This window comes from Octopus bimaculoides, chromosome 21, assembly GCF_046866305.1.
Source record: "Octopus bimaculoides isolate indiv1 chromosome 21, ASM4686630v1, whole genome shotgun sequence".
In the NCBI taxonomy this organism is placed as follows: Eukaryota; Metazoa; Mollusca; class Cephalopoda; order Octopoda; family Octopodidae; genus Octopus; species Octopus bimaculoides.
In genome coordinates, this window is record NC_142948.1 from 36,490,542 (window position 1) to 36,513,566 (window position 23,025).

The 23,025-nt window shown below is 32.8% G+C and overlaps 1 protein-coding gene across 3 annotated transcripts in view; it reads left to right on the top strand.

Annotated features, from left to right (window-relative positions):
- Positions 1 to 22,824, top strand: part of LOC106874603 (protein SCAI) — a 207,198-nt gene extending 184,374 nt beyond the window's left edge. For all 3 annotated transcript variants that reach the window (XM_014922428.3, XM_014922502.3, XM_014922578.3), the window contains 11 exons: positions 3,944 to 4,040; positions 5,383 to 5,481; positions 10,107 to 10,259; positions 11,333 to 11,455; positions 13,781 to 13,961; positions 14,619 to 14,715; positions 16,108 to 16,189; positions 18,158 to 18,230; positions 18,580 to 18,753; positions 20,078 to 20,178; positions 21,035 to 22,824. In XM_014922428.3, the coding sequence (XP_014777914.1) occupies positions 3,944 to 4,040; positions 5,383 to 5,481; positions 10,107 to 10,259; positions 11,333 to 11,455; positions 13,781 to 13,961; positions 14,619 to 14,715; positions 16,108 to 16,189; positions 18,158 to 18,230; positions 18,580 to 18,753; positions 20,078 to 20,178; positions 21,035 to 21,187 (1,333 nt within the window). In that variant the 3' untranslated portion in view covers positions 21,188 to 22,824. The remainder of the gene's footprint in view (positions 1 to 3,943; positions 4,041 to 5,382; positions 5,482 to 10,106; positions 10,260 to 11,332; positions 11,456 to 13,780; positions 13,962 to 14,618; positions 14,716 to 16,107; positions 16,190 to 18,157; positions 18,231 to 18,579; positions 18,754 to 20,077; positions 20,179 to 21,034) is intronic.
- Positions 22,825 to 23,025: the final 201 nt, after the last annotated feature.

Here is a 23,025-nt window from a genome sequence, read left to right on the forward strand (position 1 = left end):
GGAAGGGCATCCAGCTGTAGAAACTCTGCCAAATCAGACTGGAGCCTGGTGTTGCCATCCGGTTTCACCAGTCCTCAGTCAAATCGTCCAACCCATGCTAGCATGGAAAGCGGACGTTAAACGATGATGATGACACACACACATAATGTATACATATATACAATATGTAAATATTATAATCATTGTTTGCATATGTATATATTTACACATAAATACAAATGGGTTTTATGGTTGTGTGTGTTTATGTGTAAATGTACATGTATGTATAAGTGTTGTGTGCGTATATATATATATATATATATATAGATATAAAACGTGTATGTGTATTTTTATAAATCTTTTGTATATACGTGATACTTGTATGTGTGGTGTTTGTATTTATGTATATGTGGTATGTATGTGTGTGAGAGAGAGATAGTAGACATATGCACAAATACACAAATCAGGAACTGTTTTTGAGTTTTGATAAAACTTAATATTCAACTGATTAACTGGACCTATGGTTATGTTGTCAATGCCATCAGTATCATTAAAACACTGCTGCCAGCTCCACAATTCACCACATAAACACAGAAAAGTATGAATGAATCTAAATGTGTCTACCTGTTTTGCTAATATTTTGCCAATATATCTAATAATTATATAATACTATTGCCTTGACTGTTGAGATATATCATTGCATGTTGTTTAAGGGAACAGGCATGGCTTTGTGGTTAAGATGTTTGCTTTACAATCACAAGGTTTTAGGTTCAATTTCACAGCTTGAAGATTTATCTAAACTGTAAGAATATATTTCTATGAAAAGTTGCTCCATATCATCAGTGTTAATTCTAGCCATACTATCTCATATATCAAGATTCATCATCATATGTACATAATATTCAAAGTCCTCAGGTGTTGAGTGTCGTATACCACCACTTTCTAATTGGGTGATCTATGGTGGTCTTTTTATACCTTTCAAGTACACCCAGTTAGGTGAATTGAAAATAACATAGCTCTTTATGTATTTGCATCTTTAAAAAGTATAAATTCTATTTTGCTTTCCTTTTAACCCTTTAGCATCTAAATCAACGATATCCAGCCTAAATATTCTACTTGTTTTATGTCCAAACCAACCAAATCATACTCATCCAACAATGTCATTCTAAAAATATACCATCATATCATCGAAATACCAAAGCTACAAGATAAAAACATGATTAATTCAAAACAGTGTTAATAAATAAACATTACATTCGACAGAGTAATAGGAATGCTAAAGGTTAAGGCAGAAAGGTAAACTCGAAAGCATCACTGTCAGTATGTTACTGGGGCTTATATCCTTAAGTTTAAAAGTTATGGGTCAGTGCAGTTAGAATTTGAAATCAGAACAGTGGAGTATCAAGCTAAATGGTACTATCCCCCCCCCCCCACTCAAAGGGAAAGCTTTTACATAATTGCTCAACATATTTGGAAAAAGCAGTCAAACCCTTCTCAAATCACACCCTACTGTGTTAAAAAAAAGGAAAGATATATTGGGTAATGTAGTCCTAGATACACTGTGGCTGAGTGAAAACAAGGTGGTTAAGATAGGAATGTTTTTGATCGTAGGTCTATTCAATCAGGTTTGACCTGGGGGTGTTAGATAACAACAACAGCAATAGTATATTTTATGTTATAAGACATGTGCATGTTTGTCGAGATAAACCACAAACAATAATTAGTTGACCCGATCCATTTCCAATTGCAGAACTGATTAATACTCTTATTTTAACTTGTAATGAAAGGCATTATCAATAGCAATAATATCAAAGAAAATAGAATATAGTTTGTATATACTGAATAGGAGCTAGCTTAGTCTATTCTAGTTGAACATTATAATGTGTTTAAGATTCTCATACAGCTTTTATTGCAAAATCAATGACCATATTTTTTAATGAAATATTGTTTTCTAATCAATTCTCTATAAAAATACCTTTATCATGTTGTATCAATAATTAATTAACTACATTATTTAAAGCTTGTTGTTGCTGATAATCATAATATTAATTTCAGTGTGAAACATGTTACTTTGTTCTGCTATTTAAACATTATTATTGTTATATGCTGTGTGATACTATTTAACAACATTGCTTCATTGATAGGACTAGTTGTCAGGTAAATTATAATAGCTAATTATTGGTTGATAAATTTTATTGATTAACAATTAGACTCAATAACTGGATGCAGCTTGTAATTCATGTTGTAAGAGAAACACTACAACATTTTGTATTTGTAGTGCAGTTTTTCATGTTTATCTTTTAGGAACAATTAATTGATTTGCTGTCAGTGAACAGGAGTGAGACATGTAGAAATTGTGGCTGTGAGACATATAGAAATAATAATAGTAAGGCATATATATAGAAATAATGTTACTGAGGCATATTGAAATAAGAATAGTAAGACATAGTAAAGTAATGGTATCATCATTATTTTACATTGACTTTTTATGTTGGCATGGATTGGACAGTAGTAGACATAATATAAAGAAATAATGAGAGTAAGACAAGACAATCAAGTCTATAGAAGCTATCAAGGTGTAGAAAGTTACAGGGCATTGTAATTATTTTGGATCTCTTTCTGTATCTTTCATTCCTCCTTTTCTCAATATGAAATCTACTTGAAGTGTTTAGTGGCCTTCATGCAGAGAGTTCTCCAATCACAATGATTGTCTGTTAAATCTTTGAAGAAAGTCATCACTTTGCTTATATGGCACATCATCAGATTTCACTTTAGAAATTTTTTATATTAACTTCAGTGATGCTCATGTACAACACTTCTAGCAAACTGGTTGTAAAAGACTGATTTGAGAATGCAATCATTTCTCATCTATGTTACCTGACTATATCAGTGAAGTAGTTGTTTCATTAGTAATGCCTGCCTATCACTGATTTTACATTGTGATAGGGTTTCTGTATTGGGTAGCATGTCCTATCACTTAATCTAAGAGATTTTGCAAAGACAACAAAGATGGAAACTTTCTAATTGCTTCAACTGTTTTGTTGAAATGATGGACTTAACATTTTAACAATGTTTTAAATCATCCTTCAACATTTGATGAAGTAGTCTTTGAACATCTGCAACAACATGCAATAAATGAACAGTTGCTTGCAGAAATCTCTCTGAAGTAGAAACAGCTATTGCAAAGGCATCCAGAACAGACTCTGTTCTTGATGAAATGCTCAAATAGTTCTGCTGTACCTCAAATTACAAAAGCTTTGATTCATTAGTACATGGAATTGTATAAACCTCTGTTTAGTTATTTGACTGTTAGAAATAGCTTCCTGAGATTTTTGCATTTTCTCATGTCATATTTTCAAAGACGATATGCATTGTAAACCTTCTTTTAACTAGATTTAACTTGATTTTTTTTTTCATGCTTATGGAATATGAATGAAGTGTAAACAATGACAAAATAACCAAAGATATGGCTAAATCTTAGACAGGTTTAAACTTTAAATAAAAGTTTTTTTATGAATCTTTTAAGTTGCACTTTAGTGTAATTTAATAGCTATATGGTCATTTTGCATCCCTGTGTTTATGTATATTTCTTTTTTATGTACAAAAAAATCTGTTTCTGCATATATTTATATATAACATTCATATATGTATATATTAGTATATGTGTGTGGAAATTGAATGGGTCTAGAATTGTTATGTAAGTATTTATGTAGTGTATATGTCTCTCTCACCTATCTTACCCTATATATATATATATAATTATGTCCAGGAATGTAATGTACGTATCATCTGAAGTTTGTGTATTTATGTATCTATGTGTATATAATATATATGCATATGTGTGTGTGTTTAATCTTATATGTCTATACACATCTGTTTCAATCTCAATTACACAATTGTTTTTAATTTAATATATTTTTTTCCCCAATAAAATATCCTCTGCCTGTTTTGTCTTACTGTTTAGGCCAGATTTAATGGTGAAGAAACTCCGATACTATGCACGGTTCATTGTGGTGTGTTTATTATTGAAGAAGATGAAGCTGGTACGAGATCTAGTGAGAGTAAGTAAGAATGCTATATTGTTGCTATGTTCCTATGTATACCAGTGATGGTAAAACTAATTGGGAAATAAGTGAGGAATTTGCAACTCTGGGTTCATAAACCTTCACCAGTCCTTCCCTTCCCACTCCTACCATAATAAAAATATCATTTGTAGTATTTGTTTGCAGGTCACTATTAAAAGCACCTTCAACATTATTTGAATATCCAATTCTCTCTATTTGGACTCGTCTGATAAACAGCTTCTTTTCATGTTTAATCCTGTGTTGGCTTATCTGAAGCTTGGTACTCATGAATCTGACCTAACTACTTCTTACTGTATTTTTGATCTTTTTTTATTTCTTGTCATCTTATTGCCTCCTTTCATGTCCAGTACTCTTCATCCATTTAAAATAATTTTAAAAACAGTACCAATTAGTGTCACGATCTGTCTAAAAGTTTTTTTACAATGTTTTAGTTCAATTAATTTAGTAAAATTAATAAACTTGATCTTGTAACACCAGATTTTTCTCTCTGTGATCGTCAGTGAAAGATACTGTACTGTTCCTTACATGCCTGATAATGTTCCATTCCAGGCATGTTAAGAATGCTTGGTTTAAATAAATGTTTCTGTTTTTATGGTATCTAGGACTACATTATCTAATGTATCCTTCTTCTTTTTAAAGATGGTGGTGCATGATTTGAAAGAGATTTGGTTGCTATTTCAAGCAACCCTTATTAGCTAGTGGTTGATGAAAGTTGTCAGTGCTAGAGTACCTGAAGATTTGGGGATTAATATTGCATCAGATGAAGTATATCTCCACCAAAATATGAAATAACAAGAGATAAGAAAAATGAGTTTTAGAAATTTTAGAATATATGAAATATAAGTCAAGATAGATAAGCCAGATAACTGATAAGATTAAATGTTGGCCTAACTGGGTAGTAACCTTAACTAGCCACCTGGTTCAAAACCCCGTCAAACAGACTTTGCATGCTTCTGGCAAAGTTTACTCTGTTGCAAGCATTCAAACTAGACTGTTCCAACTCATCTCTGCTAGCCCCCCACCTCTCTCTCTCTCTCTCTCTAGGTATCAGCCACATTCATCAATCTCACAAGTATGGCAGTGTGGCCTGCATAGGTCATGAACACTATACTGTATAACATACACTAAAAAAATTTTCAACTACAGTGATATTGAGCCAAGATGATTGGAGTTAATACAGAACACAAAAAACCAATTTTCAAGACAATCCGTTTTACCACAATTGAAATGTACTTCAAATAATAGAAACTTGAAATGTCTTGTGGATTTTTTCAAAAAAAAAAAAAACATTTCTGTTCCATTCATTCTTTTATTTCAGGAATTAGCCAAACAAATTGATGACTATACCACCACATATGAACCAGATGATCAGATGGAATGGAATTTAGTTTTAGGTGAAATTAAATCCTTTATTGAGGTAAACTATTCCTATTTTACAATATATTTACAATTGAAATGTTTGTGGTTATCTTCATATACAGATAAATGATTCACTGTTATCTCTGTTGATGTGTAATTAGTGTATCATTATAAACACTATACACACTTGTTCATGCACACACAAATACATTCACACACTTTCAGTCACATATACATTTTGTATTTTTACTCATTTTGTATTTTTACACACATATATGCTTTTAACATGTATATACAATAAAAAAATATTTGTTCACATACATGCAATCCACATACACATGCTCTCTCTCTCTCTCTCTCTCTCTCTCTCTCTCTCACACACTTACTTATGTACATAGTATGTATGTGTGCATAAAAGCTCTTTTTTTATACAGAGCCTCCCCATTCTCAAAAAAGAAGAAAGGGATAATTGAATACTGTTTGATGTTTATTAGTTGCAGCTAATAAACATTAGATATTTATTAATTACAACACAATGTTCACATGAAGTGGTGAAATTTACATTTATGTCTATGTTAGTTAACTAGATTTGATAGTTGTTAGAAGTCACAGAAGACTAGAGGGTTATTATAACTGGTATTGCATTGCTCCTATATAGAAATCTTCCTAGATCTAAGTAGGTATTATGGAGCTATAATTCACCAATGTAAACATACCACAGCATTGATAATATTGATAATATTTGACTTTCAAAGTTTGTTGTTCAATTCTTTCCATGACAAAGATTACCTGTGATAGGCTAGCATCATCTTCAAGGGGAAATACTTCTTTCATTTTCTAAATACTACAGAAAACAGATCAACCAACCTTAATGGTCCCTTTGATTTGGAAAAGTTTACATTTTATTGTTGTTCTTTAACATCCCCTATCATTTCTATAAGTGATTGTCTCCAAAAGAAATGTGTACTCAACCCTGGCCACTGTGCTGTCACCATTGGTCCCCATCCTTAGCAATTTAAACTGTTTCAATAAATCTAATATTGTATCCGATTAGCTCCTCATTAACTTGTGAAATGTGCATCTTTTGTAAAGCTTCTCCAACACAATAAGGCCCTATAGCTTAATTTTTGTGATTGAAAAGAGTGATTACTGGTATATTAGGTCTCAAAGCCTATCCAGTCAGAATTAATCAAAAAATGCTATCAGCTGACAAAGTCTGTGCTCTTGCAATTAACCATTTATTATTTATTCTTTGTGGGAAATGAACTCCAATTGCAAATCATAAAAGAGAGAAATGGCTAGAGTTTATCTCTTCTGCAAGTGTTTCTGATATTGTTCAAGCCTCACAACTATAGAACAAAAGTGTTTCAATGCAAGCTTTGAAAGTAGTATTTTAATTCTATCACCATCCGAACAATTTCAAATAAAGTAAACTTTGTGTATTACTACTCACATTATTTGTTGGTTTTGTTTTTGAATAGCTCCAGTCATCTGAGGCTATTCAACATCAGTAATACAATTATGAAGAACTTCTATGCTATGCTTTCTTTGCTTACTTGATAACCATTTCATAGTGATCAGTATACTTATAGTTAAACTACTTCTTGGTTCCATTCATTGAAACATTTAGCAAAGTTAATATTATCTATCTGTCTGTATCTCTATACAATTGTGATAAATTAAAATTTTACTGCAGAAGCATTTTTGAAATTGAAATTTAAAAAGCAGTCAAACATTTAATACTCTAGTTTTTATGTATATATATATTTTTTTTTTGTAGATAACATGTTTATTCAGATATTGTTTAAAGGGAAAAATCCTCTTTGTAACTAATCAATTTCATATATTATTTTTCATATACATATTTGTCATATATAAGGTGATATTTTATATATGAGACAAACATGCAATCAATTTTATTCAGTTATTTAAAGCTGAAGAATCAAGTAAGTGACTGTATGTGTGTACATGCACATATAAGTGAATGAAAGTATTAAATTATAGGCCATAGTTATGGACCTATGTAGTTGAAAATTTGGAAAGGAGCACATGTTTTCAAAGTCTATGTAACTTTTTCTGAAATTTCTCCTGTTTAGCTCCTGACAGAAAAAGTAAATTTTATGTATTCCAAAGCATTGCAATAGACACTGAGAAAATCTGCTCATTAAAAAAATACTTAGAACAATTATACAAATTAGTACAATATTATGGGAAAAGTGTGTTTTTCTGATATATAAAAACATATGAGTAGAAAATTTCAGTTGTATCATCATCATCATTTAATGTTCCTACTTGCTCCAAATGCCACATGATGGGATTGAACCTGACACCCCATGATGAGAAAATGAATTTCTCAAATGTTCTACCATGTCTGCATCCATTTACACACATACTCACTCCATTTCACATATTTATATACTTACTTAATCACACGCATACTGACTCACTCACTCACTCACACACTCTCTCTCTCTCACATACACACACACAACACATGCAAACTTAATCGAATGCATACTCCTGCACTCACACACACATACATACACTGTGTATCCATTTGGCAGTGATTGCATAAATTAGAGTTTTCTTTGAACAGAATTTGTTTACCAAATGATCAATAATTTTGCTGATAGATTTCCAGATATCAATATTTGCTGATAACCATTGTGTCTGAAGAAAATAATCTATGTTTTGTATAACCTTTGTCTTAACCAAATTGGTTGAGTTGGTAAAGTATTGCATTATCAGTTTGTAGGTTACAAGTTCAAATCCAGTACAGACATTTTAGTATGTTTTCTGGAATTGAGATATTTAATTCTACATACCTCTGTACACCTCTCTATGAGAAACACACTACTGTTAAACTGTTTCAAGATGAAATTTATCTCACATCTCTATAAAAACAGAAGTTAAGCTACCATGACAACCAACATTATTTTTCTTTTAAATATAATTTTGAAACTGAGTCAACAGAGAAGAGTTACAACTAGATGAAATTGCCAAGCAGTTTAAATGCACAAGACTCTGATATCCAAGTGGCTAAAAAATGTCAGCAGAAGGGCATTCAAAAGTCATGACCTGGATGCGGCCCAGCTTACTTAGAGTGTAAGAAATTAAGGGCCAAAACATTTGCCTGAGGAGTGTTTCTTCTCTAAAGACCTTCTGCTGTCCAGCTATCTCGAGAATTTCTTACCACTTAAAAACGTCAACTTTAACATTTTCACTTAATGAACAATAAGATTGATCTTTCTATACTCCACATTTTTTACTCCACCGAGAGTGCCATTGACAGACTCTTTTCAGTTTCCATCTACCAAATCCACTTATAAGGCCGTGGTTGGCTGAAGGCTCTAGTAGAAGACCCTTGCCCAAGGTGCCATACAGTGAGACTGAACCCAGAACCACTTAGTTGGGAAGCAAACTTTTTGTCACATATCCACACCTGCACCTAAATATGTTAATGTTAGTGTTTTTTTCAAATTATTAATCACATCTTGAGAGATGAACATTCCATTTAATATACATACACTGCAAATATAGTGTGTTTGTGTCCCTGTAACTTAGTGGTTCAGCAAAAGAGATCAATAGAATAAGTACCAGGTTTAAAAAAGACAAGTATTGGTGTAAATTTGTTTGACTAAAATTCTTCAAGACAGTGGCCCAGCATGGCCATAGTCTAATGAGTGAAACAAGTAAAAGGCAAAAGATGAAAATAAACAAACAGTCATCAAGCAGTGATGGAGGACACACACACACAAGCTTCTTTTAGTTTCTGTCTACCAAATCTATCCACAAGGTTATGGTTGGCTTGGGTCTATAGCAGAAGACACTTGTCCAAGATACCTGGAACCTGAAACCATGTGGCTGGGAAACAAGCTTCTCAACCAAACAGCTACACCTGACGTATGATGCAATAAAATATATCCAGTGTAATCCAAAGTTAACTGAAATAGTAATCCAGGTGAACTTGAGTTGTAAATCTGAAAGGTGATTCAGTATGGATGCAAGCTGGTCAGACTACATCAGCATGGAGTAGAATATATTCAAATATATAAGAATACAGGCAATGAATAACAATATAAAATTATATTAGTTGATGTTGATTAAATGTGGAAAGCATGACCTCATCATAAATGTACATGGATTAACTCTTTTTTTTTCTTTTTCTCTTTTTTTTCTTCTTCTTTCTGATGAAGAACAAATAAGTCTGAAATTACAAACATTTTTTCCCCTCATTCATTCACTATCAAATTAATACAATTTTTACTCTTATTTGTCTGTGTCATTAATATATATTCGGGTACATTGTATTCATGTGTGTGTGTGTGTGTGTGTGTGTGTGTGTGTGTGTGTGTGTGTCTACCAGTGCACTGAGTTAGGTCTCTTTATATTGAAAAGATAAAACTCAGTCATTCAATAGAAAGGTTAATAAAGTAAGTAGCAGACTAAAATAAGTTGGACTAATAAAATAAGTAACTGTGGGGTCCCATTTTGGATGCATCCCAATGACTGACACCAATAAAAGGAAACCAAATCCTCTCATAATAGTATGTTGTCTTTGAAAATAGACTTGAAATATTCATTTATCTCTTTTCTTTATTATAACCTCTCTTGCAGCACTCTTGCCAGTAGTATATATTTATACAGAATACTCATTGTTTTCTTTTGATCCTTTTATTGCAGGCTGATAATATAATAAGTGTCGTTGATGTTGACTCTTCCTCTATTGTCTTATCCCACCGACTGACTCCTCTCAACACCCCTCCTTTGGATAAGGGCACTCCAGTATATTTAACACTTCAAGAGATTCTCATTGTAGGCAATTGTAATGAACAAGTAAGTGCATTGCTTCTGTTGTCATTGTTGTTATTGTTTAGCCAAAGGTCACTGGTTTATCAACCATGATCATCTTGTCTTTCTTTCAGACACAATATATCTAGGACTACATTATCCAAAGTGGTTTTTTAAATTATTTTTTTTTTATTAAGAGAATTCACTACTTTTTCCATCAGACCAAGTGATCACATGTATAGTTTGCAATTCTGTTTTGTGACAAGATGAGCTCAAGTTTATTTGCTTTCCTTTCCTAAAGTCATATCTACATAAACTAGAGAAACTAATGAAACTTCTATGCTCATGTAATGTTAACTCATGTATGAGCATATACTAAAGATTTACTTGGAAAGTTAATGATGACATGAATATTTTGACTTTGTTATCTATTAAGCACCACCCTATGGTCCATTCTGTGTGTGTGAGAGAGAGAGAGAGAGAAAGTGAGTTAAGTACTTTCAGCTTTTATTTGTGAGTTAGAGGAACTTGAGCCCACTCATGTAAGTAGTTGAGCTTTTCTCTTACTGATACACACCTAATGCCCAGCTATTTTTCATCTTACTTATAATAAAATAAAATAAGTATAAAAAAGCACATTATTTATGGAATGACCCAATACATTCTGTGCAGCATACTCATCTCATTCCTTTTCAGTCTTTGAACATTCTGCACATATTTACCACTCTTGTTTAGCTAGCGCACAATATCACAACTTCATAAACAAGCACCTTACAATATACTTCTTATTCAACAAAAGATGCTCTTTGCTACCACCAGAGGTTATTGGTTCCCTGAAAATTTCCATTTAATCCTTACATTTGCTACTATGCTTTTGTAATGCCCACCTCCACCTCCAGTTAGTTCGTCTAGGTAGCATAAGTTACATACCAATTCTTGCAAGCATTCTAGGCAGTTAAAAAATTAAATTTGGTGGGGTAACCTTATTGGTAATTGCATAGGAAATCCATCTTTTCTTTTATTCTACCTGAGATCCCACTGTACTCTTTCTATGCCCATTGTTACATAACAACAATAAACTTGATTTAACTGAATGTAACACTGTATTGTATTTTCAGGTGAAATTTAGTGAATTAACTCTTGACATGTTCCGAATGCTACAGACATTAGAAAGAGAACCACAAGAAGATTTAACAACTCAACTATATGATACGTCACCTGCCCCAGGAAGACAGCCATTTGTGAGCAGCAAATGCTTTCTTTTTTAAATATTTGTCTTTTTATACTGTTTTACATTCCCTCCAGTTAAAACAATTATTTAAATATAAAATTCATAAGTAAAAATGAAGTTCAGTAGTTAGTTTGCCGTGAGTATTGAAAAATTCAACAAGTACCATTAGTACATTAAGAGACTGGGCTATCTGCTCTATGGAAATAAACTACAAACATTTGTTGTTTAGCTTCAGGCCAGCTATGATAATTCTTCTTTTTTTTCAGAAAGTGAAGTTTAGGACTACATTATCAATTTTCTTATTTTCTTTCTTTGTATATATTTTTTCAGCTGTTAAAGCATAGTTCAAGGGAGATTTGGCTGCTATATCTAGCATATTGAGCAACTATGTAGAAATTTCCTCATAAATTTGTGAGTGAATTTGTATAGATAAATGAATAAGAAGAAAGGAAAAGAAAACTATGAGTACTTCATTGCATGTATAGCGTGTGCATGCAAACACACACACACACACACACACACAATATGGAAGTACAGAAACTGAAAATATTTTATTAATCATTTTTTTTGGCAAAACATGGTTATGTCATTTGTGGCCAAATGTTGATTGCCTTTGTCAAACTGTAGTTTATAGAGTTAGTGCTTCTGGCAAACTAGTTATTAAGATCAATGGTCAGTGTTTTGTATCATCTATTGCTGCTGTATTAATGACTCTAAATTCTCAAGTTTACAGTTAGGTAAGCTAGGAGTTCATATAACTATAAATAAGATGTGAGATGAAGTGCTTAATGCTCTGTACATTCCCTGGACAAAGTATTGATGGTTCATCTCTTGATATAGCATTGCATCATTGCAGAAGATGCAATATTCAATGACTTAATTGATTTAGCTAATCAGTTATTTGGTTTAAAACAGCATGACATGACCCTTGCATATCTTTAAGTAGATTTCACAGCAGTGCAAGCATTGCACTATTGGGAAATCCCCTCCTTCCTACCAATGAAAAAAAAAAACTTGCCCCAGTAAGTCTTGTCTTAGACTTGTAGCATGGGAAAGTGAATGTTAAAAGGACAAGGGTGACGATTATGATGATTTCAGTGTCATGATGATACTCAAGCATGGAAAACATTGATCTAGATAAAAGTGTTTGTAAAAATCAAAATTTGTCATATATTTCGTAATGTGAATAAAGAGAGTAATTTCAACAATATAAACATCTATTAGTGAGTATAAAATTTTGTGGGTAAAAATGGAAATATTGTTTTATTTCAATTATATTTTAGTATTTTTATCTAAACAAAACATTTTTCAGATTTCAAATAATTCTTGGCAATTTTTTGTTTTATCATTCTTCTCTAAAATTATTCTGTAGTATATAAGGGAGATAACTTTTCCTGAACGACAATCTATAGTTATTTTACCACACTTTTTCGGTTGAATGCTAGCAACCAAAATATACATTGAATATACTATATATTTAAACATTGAGATACTTATGCTTCCATTTATTTATTAACAGAGAAAGTGTATTAAATTTATTAAGTATAAGCTAATGATATTCAATATAGAATTTACTGAACATTTTTACAATACACATGTATAACATTGCATACCTACTAAGTGATTTTCTCATCACTACTTTATCAAATACAGTGCAGCTAAACTTATACTTTACTAATACGACTGAAACATGTCTAGAGTTGTCTCCCATACTTTCCAAAGTATAACATTACTGATTCAGTTATTGTTATTTTTTCCTTGCTACATAAATATTCTTAGTTCTCAGATTATCAGTAACAAAGTTGTTTTTTTTTTCTTTTTTATTTACTGTTTTGTTTTCTGGGTTCAAGAGTACAAGTCAGTGATTTGGATATTTTGAGAGTTTGGGGGTTTCAGAAAGAAAATAATATGTACAATTGAATAAAATCTTGTAATAAATAGTTTTTTGATGATGGAAAAGCTAATATTTTAGATGAGTAATTATTAAGTTATTAGAGTGTAATGACACAAGTATTAAACCAGTGGACTAAGCTTTTATCCAATGATACTGTAAGATGTGATTTGAAGATTTGTCTGCTATTTCTAGCAGGTCATGTGACTGTATAGAGAGTCCCTTGATTTGTGTGTGTGTGAGGTGTTCAGGAGGTATGTGTAGGTATTATGGTGATTTAATGGTGATGATGTTGATAGAAATCAACATTGATTTTTATTTTTCAATGTCTATCAGAATATTCATCTTTCTTTGTAAATAATAAAATCATTCTTATTCTCTACAGAAATTATTTTCATCTTTAAGTTGTACCTAGCCTAACTAGTGTTTATTTTATCTTTCAAGGAAAATGGCGATCGTTCTATACGAAGAGATAACCCACACAAGTATCTGCTCTACAAACCCACATTCAGTCAACTGAATACATTCCTAGCGTCAGGTTTTAAAGAACTTCCTCCAAATGGAGCCCTTCTCTTGTATATATCTGCTGACGGTTGCTATGGGAATTCCAAACACACAGATGATGGTAAGTTTATGTGCCACTGTTTCAATGCAGTTCAGTTATAACTATTCCTTTCTGTGTGTGTGTTTACCTTGTAATTCTTTAATTGACCATACTTTATGTAAAATTCTTGCTCATTATATCAAGCCCTTATACAAGTCATTATTCTCTTTGCCTCAGTCTACCTAGTTGCAAACAGGCACCATTTATACATATAATGTCATGTATAAATTATAATGAAGAAAGTAACAGATACAAACTACTTCATTTGATTGTACACATTTTCTCAATTAGCTTCCTCATGTTAACATGGAGAAATGAACATAAGAACACATGATTAGGCTGAAATTTGTCTAAATTCTTCTGAAACTGTTTTAGATTACTGTGGCCTAGAATAAACTTAAATCAGAGATTCTACTTACTTAGAACTTGCATTCTACTATATCTTTTTCCCAAGCCTTTGAAAGTTAAAAAGCAAAATTAATAATCCCACAGGTTTGAGATACTCTATAATTGGCAATACAGGTTTATAAGAATTCAGAAAATAGTCTTTGATATTTAGTATTATAATTCATTCCTTCAAAGTTTATGTAAGTAATATATATGCATGTGTTATTGGTTTGAATAATTTTTAGAAACTAAAAATTGATTGAACATGAAACTCTTTTTACCAATTTGCAGCTGCCTACGACCTTGGAGGTGTAGTGACCAATAGTCGGCGAGAAGGGGACATATTAAATAAAAACAAAAGACCTGGAAGTTTGAAAGAAATGCATTGGTGAGGCATCAGATGTTTTTTTCAATGGGAACTCTCTTCCCTTCCTTTTTAGACATTATATGTACCAATTGGATAAATAAAAAAGACAGAGGCCCAGAATTTACATTGAATATATATATGTGTGTGTGTGTGTGTGTGTGTGTGTTGATAATTGAAACTCTCAGATATCCACAGATCAAACGAAATTCTTCAGAATATGCCCAATTGTCAGTTCTAATAAAAAAACAGATCATTGTCATGTCTACATGAAAACACAACAGGGAAATCGTTTCTTGTACTGGTTTCAGTTATTGAACTACAGCCAAGCTGAAGTACTGCCTTTCACAATTTTTTCTTTTTTAGTTGATCATATCCATTCCAGTCATTGTTGTCTGATACTTGTTTCAGCAATCTTTTTTAACGAAGTTACCTTTAACACAACACCAGTTTTTAACTAGTGGTTTTGTGTCAAATATACACATACACACATGTGGGTGTGTGGGTGACACATTGTGTTCTCAAGCAAGACACTTCATTTCACATTGCTCCAGTTCACTCAGCTGTAAATAGGTCACCCTATAATACAATAGAATTCCTATCAGGGGGAATGTTGGCCTGGTTACCTAACCAGCGGGATGGCATCATTCAAAAGCTAAAAACATTCTAAGTGCATTGTGACCAGTAATGTATAACATCCGGTAGTCTGGTTGATTATATGATATATATATATATATATATATATATATGGTTAGGTGTTGCACTCACAATGTAGCAATCGTGATTTCAAATCCTAGACTGGGTGGTATGTTGTGTTCTTGAGCAAAACACTTCATCTCATGTTGCTCTGCGATCACTTCAAAACCTGATGCGTAGCACACCATCCACCTGTTCAGACAACATTGATTTGATGGAGAGAGTGGTGAGCTGATATACAATACATACATTTGATCACTATAAACAAATCATTTATGCAGATTGTTTGGCAAAAGCTGAATACTCAGATGTCATCTTTTATGGGAGAGTCCATCATCATATCATATGTATACAAGTTTTCTGCACAGTTCCTATCTACTAAATTTTGCTTACAAGGTATTGGTCAATCATATCCAAAGCTACAATAGATGATAAATGTGCTCAGTAATATTCAGTGGGTTTTGAACCCAGAACCATGTGATTGTGAAGTGAACTTTTTAAGCACATGTCTATGCCTGAGCTTTATATACTGTCTGGACTGCTTTCTGATTAAAATATTCCAAAAACAATTAACTAGGCACCATTTTTTTCTCCCCTTTTTATTCTTCAGTATAACTTATCTCGGTATCAGATTTGACCTTCTCATTCTAATCATATTTATTATGTTTGTTAATAATCTATGCAAACCTTTGCTAATTAGGTGAACTATTTTAATTTCAGTCTACATCCAGGTGATTTGTATCCTTACACTAGAAAGCCATTGTTTCTCATCTGCGATAGTGATAATAGTTCCGCATTTCAGGTATGTATACATTGTAAACACAATTACCATCATCACTACAGCTACCACCATCATTATCATCATCATCATCTTATATCAGCTTTCAATACTGACAAGGATTGAATGGGTCAATACAGTCTGAGTTAGTTCTGATACAATCATACACTCCAATATGGGTTGACAGACTATATCTTGTTCATGATATATATATATATATATATATATATAATATATATATATATATATATAAGCTATCCAACCCTACTTGGTGTATATTCTTTCAAGTACCTGATTCTATCAAGAATCCTTATTATTATTATTATTATTATTATTGCCTTTGCACAGCTTCTAACACTGGAGATGTATTACAGAGTCAGCTGTTCACTACCAGTGAACTAAGGTATACTTCTTATTTTTTGTGTACCTTCCGAGGTATCCGAGCCTCTATAAACACAGTGTTCCAGTATAGTGTTAGTTGTGATGGCTAAAACAAACTAAAGAACTAGTAAAACAGATATTCCTCAACATACACACATCCCTTTGATGGACCCAAGAAAAGAATTGATATAAAATCCGAATGAGGCATTTTCTTTTTTTACTCCAAGAGACTGTCATTCATGACAAAATAGTCTGTTTTTAGTTATATTAACATTTTCTGATAATCTGTTCCCTATCCCTGGCAGCTATGACTGAGGCTTGTGTTGTATTCAGCTCAAATACACTGTAGCAGATTAACCAAACTGTTAACCTATTGAAGAAAATATTTTACAATATTTAGTTTATCAAAACTCAACTGTGGTCAACTTTGCCTTTCACCTTCCTTCCAGTGTCAATAAAATAAAGAATCAGTGAAGTAATACTCCTAATAAGGTATCTTCCATTATTGATTTATTTTAAAAGTTATTTTTAAGTTTGCTTCTATGGACTTATGACACAGGGATGTTACATATTGACTACCAAGTTCTGTTTGAAAAGGAGGTTTCTTTAAATTGTATGCCATTTGCCTTATATCTGGAACATTATTCTGCCATTTGCTTTATATCTGGGACATTGCTCTACCAATTTGCCTTATATCTGGAACATTACTTTGCTATTTGCCTTATATCTGGATTGTTACTTTGCTATTTGCCTCACATCTGGAACATTACTATACTGTTTGCCTTATATCTGGAGCACTACTATACCATTTGTCTTATATCTGGAATATTGCTATGCCATTTGCCTTATATCTGGAGCATTACTATACTATACTATTTGTCTTATATCTGGAACATTACTCTACCATTTGCCTTGTATCTGGAACATTGCTATGCCATTTGCCTTAGGTTTGGAACATTACTTTACCATTTGCCTTATATCTATATTATTATAGAACATGACTATTATTGTATATTCATCAAATTCAGTTTTGTTTTGGTTGTTCGGTCAACAGAACTTGGCTGGTTAACTTAGTCTATCGTCTGGTTTAACACTGCCTTCTGGCTATTTGATGTTTTTAGCTTAGTCTACTTTGCTGCAAGTATTTGAGCCAGTTATTCCTTCTTCCTTCATCCCACAAGCATTGTAAGAAAGCAGCTGAATATTCAACAAATACTTAATGTAACCTTCATACAGAATCAGCATGATGGCATGTGTTATAAAGCGGCGCTTCAGATTACAAGCGTAATCCATATGATGGGCTTCTACACAGTTTCATTCTACTTGATTTAATTCACAGAGCTTAGGTTGATATGAGACTAAAGTAAAAGACACTTGTGAAAGGTACCACCCTGTGAAATCAAACCCTGAGTCTCATGATTGCAAGGTGAACTTCTTAACTATTTGTTCATGTCTATGCCCATAGAATACTCATTATTTCATCCATAAAACTGGTTATATTCATATCTTATATACACTCATGATTATATGATATATATAGAGAAAAATATTTTAAAAAGATGTTGAAAAGAAACAAGATAATTACGTGATTTGTTTGAATATATCTTTCAGTGTTTTCCTAACCTTTTTGGTCAACCGCTTGTCTGCCTTTTGTCCCCTGAGCAGTTACCATCAACAATGCAAGGTTAGTATATGTGTGTTCATGTATTTCTTCTCACAATTAGCCTTTGAATAATTATTTTCCTCCTGAATTCTTTTAAGAAGCAAAATATTTTTTTAATGTTCATCTTAACTTTATAATGTCTATTGTTAATAATTTTTTAAATTTCAACCACCATTCTCTTATGGGAAGAAAACTGAAAGCTTAGGCAAGCTCTAAGGCTTCACTAGAGTATCAGACAAAATGTTTTGCCATATTTCCAAATTAATATATTAGGTTATCAGTCAAGGATGGTGGACTGCCAGAATTTTTAGTTGAACAGAATGCCTTACAATTTCATCAATGTATATTAATTTTGCTTCTTATTTTACAGATCAACATCTGAAAGGCAACCTGTTTACTCTCTTCTTACACTGTCCCCTAATGGCATTTTGCTATGTATGCAACATTGGGGACATTCCTATCACAACCTGGGACAAGTGCCAGAGCCATGTAGATAAGTTTATGTCAGAAGCATCCAAGTTATTTACTCGTTCAAGGAAATTAGGTAATCATATCTCCATTCTTTATCCTTTATCTAAGGCATCTTAAGACATTTTATGTAGAAGACAGTAGTATACAGATAGATATATAATATATACAGTAAAGAATCTCATGCATTTATACCAAAAGTCTGCCAATGTGTGGTTTATAGTTTTGACCACTGATCTACATTCAGTAAAGTAAATATTGGTAGTACAGTAAAATACTTAAAAATTTGTGTTGTTACAGTCTGAATTTGGCCAGATTTCTGGTTTACAATGACTGTTCCCCAACCAAAGACAGGTTCTTTCTTCACATTCTAGTTTGCAGATTCTAAATAAATTAAACCAACAAGGAAGCTTCACCGAAGTCACTTGATCTGGTCAGTGTAGCCAGAAAAAAACTTCATTAGTAAGCTTCCTAATGTCTTTATTTATTTTTAAAGAGACATGTTTAAATCCTAAAGCTTAAGAGTGCTTGAGGATGAGATGATCAAATCTAGAGCATCAATCATATGATGTCTGAACTAAACCAACATATTAAATATCTTACATCTGTATGGTGTGCCTCTATACTTGTTCCTAAATGTTTGATCAGCAAACCAAGCAAAGCTGACATGGCATTTAGTATCAACAATCTAGAGAATGAGGAATATGAAACATGCTGAACTGCTGCACTTCCTAATTTAGAGAGGCCCAACCAAAATTGGTTTCCAGTATCACTCTGAAAAAGTTGCAAGAGAAAATCTTTTACATTTGAAATATTTAATAAAATGTAAAATGTTCATGAAATTATTATACATCAAACCACAGACTGAATGGGAGCCACAATATATTTACTGTAAGAATATTTCCTCAAGAAATATTTATTACTGGATTTTGTTTTTGAAGTGCCACAGAAGATTATTAATTTGACAAAATGGGTTGCAATGGTAAAAAGTTGAGAATTGTTACTATAATGTAATACAGCTAGTATCCAGTCTATGCAAACAAACCTATTTATATAAAATTATATTTCAGATATTTTCATAATTAGAAGTATATAACTAAGAAGTGTTAGGTTTTAAAACAGGACAGCTTATGCAATTGTTTCACAGTAAAAATTACACCTAAACCATAATTGATACTCTTTTCATTTTCTTTTCTATGATATAGCAAGCTTGAAAACTTAATTCTATTAACAATGAAATTTTCTAGTTTATCAATAGAATATTAATGTCTCATATCTAAAAATACCAACTGCAAGACCTTATGATAAACAGCAGATTGAGACATGTATTTTCAGTGTTTTTAAAATTATCTCATTACATATGTTGATATAATTTTTTATTTTTTATTTTTGGTCTTCAGATCATTCCTTTATGCAGTTTTTTGGTGATGACTTTCTTCGTCTTCTACTGCTACGCTTTGTTTTCTGTTACATAGTCTTAATTCTACACCGTGGCTTCAAGGTAGATATGTTATGCTTACTATGATATTTTCAATTCTAAAACTTTAATGTTCACTTTAGAATATTTCAGTGTTCCATTAATTTCTTTTGAGATTAAAGAACAAATTCTTTATTGAGTAGAGATCATCTGATAGTGTGGAAATATTGTAGATAAAGAACAGATGTATTAGCTTCAGGTGCCATAGACAAGTTCTGTCAGAATCTCTTTAGAATCAATAAATAGAACTGGGGAAGAGATGGTTATTTGTGTACAAGTATATCACTAACTCTGTCAGTCAAGAATTGTCTCCACAATATTACAAAAGTCACTTATAACCATTACCAAATAGTTACAAAATGGGGGGAGCTTCAAATGTACTTCCTCAGTCCGCTCAATACAGGAGGCAATAACTCTCAACAGACTTACTGATGTCTTTAAAAATGGGAATTACTTGGGTCAATGAGGGAGTTTTAAATTGTCAGTCAACCTACTTCTTTTGAAATGAAACCTGCATGTTCAAGTTGCAAGGCTGAGGATGGCCTCCACAATAAAGACTGAGTTGTCAAAATTGGATGGAATACTGCTGATCAACTCAAACAGCCTAGATATATCAACATACAAATTTACACATTGTTCTCAAGTATTCTCTTGGGTACCACATCTTGGATGTAGCACTATCCCATCAGAGAAGACTGGGACAACTTAACAGCAACAATAACTGAAATGTGTGGTTTACTTTATGCTTATTCATCCATCTTCACTCTAATATAAAAAAGTTATTATCAATTCTGTTAAATATAGACATAGTTGTGTTGTTTTCTGTATTGTGGATTCAATGTATAGAACCTTAATTCAATATTTTCCTCTTGGTTTGCAGGGTCCCAGCTATTTCCCTACCTCTCACCCATCGTTACCAACAGATGAAATTCTGGAACATCCTTTGCTCTACAAAAGCATGCTGGATCTAGCCAACACTTTGGACGTACGTGGTCTGTTTGCTGAGCCAGGAGACGGCGACACTTCCAACTGACATCAGTGGATCAGCTAGAGTAGTAATTACTGTCACAAAACTTGTGTCAGACAGTAGGCTGCCACTGCCTGTCCACTCGCCACCATACTGCAACCTACTGCTACTACTCTGCTGATGTTATTACTTTCGAGTAATACTAATGACATTGATGATAATACTGCAGCAACTACAACAACTACTACTGCAACTACTATTACAATTACTACTAAGAATACTACTGTGTGAGTGCACGGGGATACACAACACACCCATACCCATTCTATGTCCCTTTTCTTCCATATCCAGTTCTTCTAATAATCCCCCCTCCACCAGCAATCTACATCATATTTTTGTCATGTCCACCCCATCCCAGTTCATTTCATTTTTACCGTTATACTTCTGTCTTTCCATTTCTTTTCCCCCTCTTCTCTCAATCCCTTCAAATTTAGTCCCAAACCTCTTCATGACAGTGATGGATTGGCAGAAATGGTAGATTTCGAGACTAAATGCCTTACAGTATTTAGTTCCATCCATCTCTATTCCAAGTTCAAATTTTGCTTGGATTGACTTTGCCTTTCGTCTCTCTAGGATTGATAAAATTAATACCAGTCATGTACTTGAGTTGATTCAATCCTTTATGACCCGGTCCCATGATTTCTGGCCTTGTGCCAATATTTACATAATTAATTTAATCCCCCTTCCCCATATCCCACTTTCCATTCTTGTGTGTTGAGTATTTGTTACATTGTGTATACATATGAGTAAAACACCAACATGTAAAACATGGGCTTACATATTCCTCTGTCGACTTCTACCACCATTCCTCTATTTCCTTGCGAGGGGTGCCAACTGCATCTAATCCAGGACAGTGGTTATATTGTAGTCTATTCTTTATGTGTGTCTGTGTTTGCTCTCCCCAATTTGGTGCACCAACAGCTGTTCAGCTGGTGTCTACACACAGATACATAGGAGTGTGTATATGCATATATATATATATATATATATATATATATATATATATATATATACACATATATATATATATAATGAATATGTCACCAACAACCCAACAAGAGTTGCTGGTGACACAACTGAAGATTCTCTCTTCATGTAGTGTGTCGAGAGCAAGTCAGCTTGGTGGGCTAATTAATCCCGATCCCGTCGATTGACTATGGCCGGAAAATTGCAGGTCCAAGGTATAAGTGAAGTGAAATGGCTCAACTGGAAATTGAAATTGGGGTTGTAGGTTCGGCTAGCAGGGAGCTTAGTGCCACTCTATGGAGCTTACCCACACATAACATATCAATCAATCAAAAATATCTATGCTTCATAAGTGTGATAAACAGCCAGTTTCTTGGCTTTTTCTAATCAGATGCATCTATCGATTGCTCTTTAGTGCTGTTGACTTATGCATCCACACATACACATATCTGTATATGTGTACACACAAATACATACACATATATCTTTAATATATGTACATGCACACAAACACACATCTATGCCACTAGAAGCTCTTTAATACCAGTTATCAGCTACGTGACATTGACATTGATGAATTGTCTTTATTTCCTCAAACCTCAGTTCTGGTATTTCAAATGATGACACAAAAAAATGCAACTGTTAAAAATGGAATTAAAAAGACAGAACAAAAAAAATTATTGACCAGACCATCCTTAGCAGTAATGTCACTCTATGGAAATTGGTCTTCTGAAATTAGTATTCTTACTGACTTAACATGATCCACTCCTCTTCCATGTTTGCTAAATTCACATTTGGATTGTGAATCTAGTTTTTTCTGCAAGCACATACCTGTTGTGTATGTCTGCCATGTCTCTTTTCTGCACACACACATACTT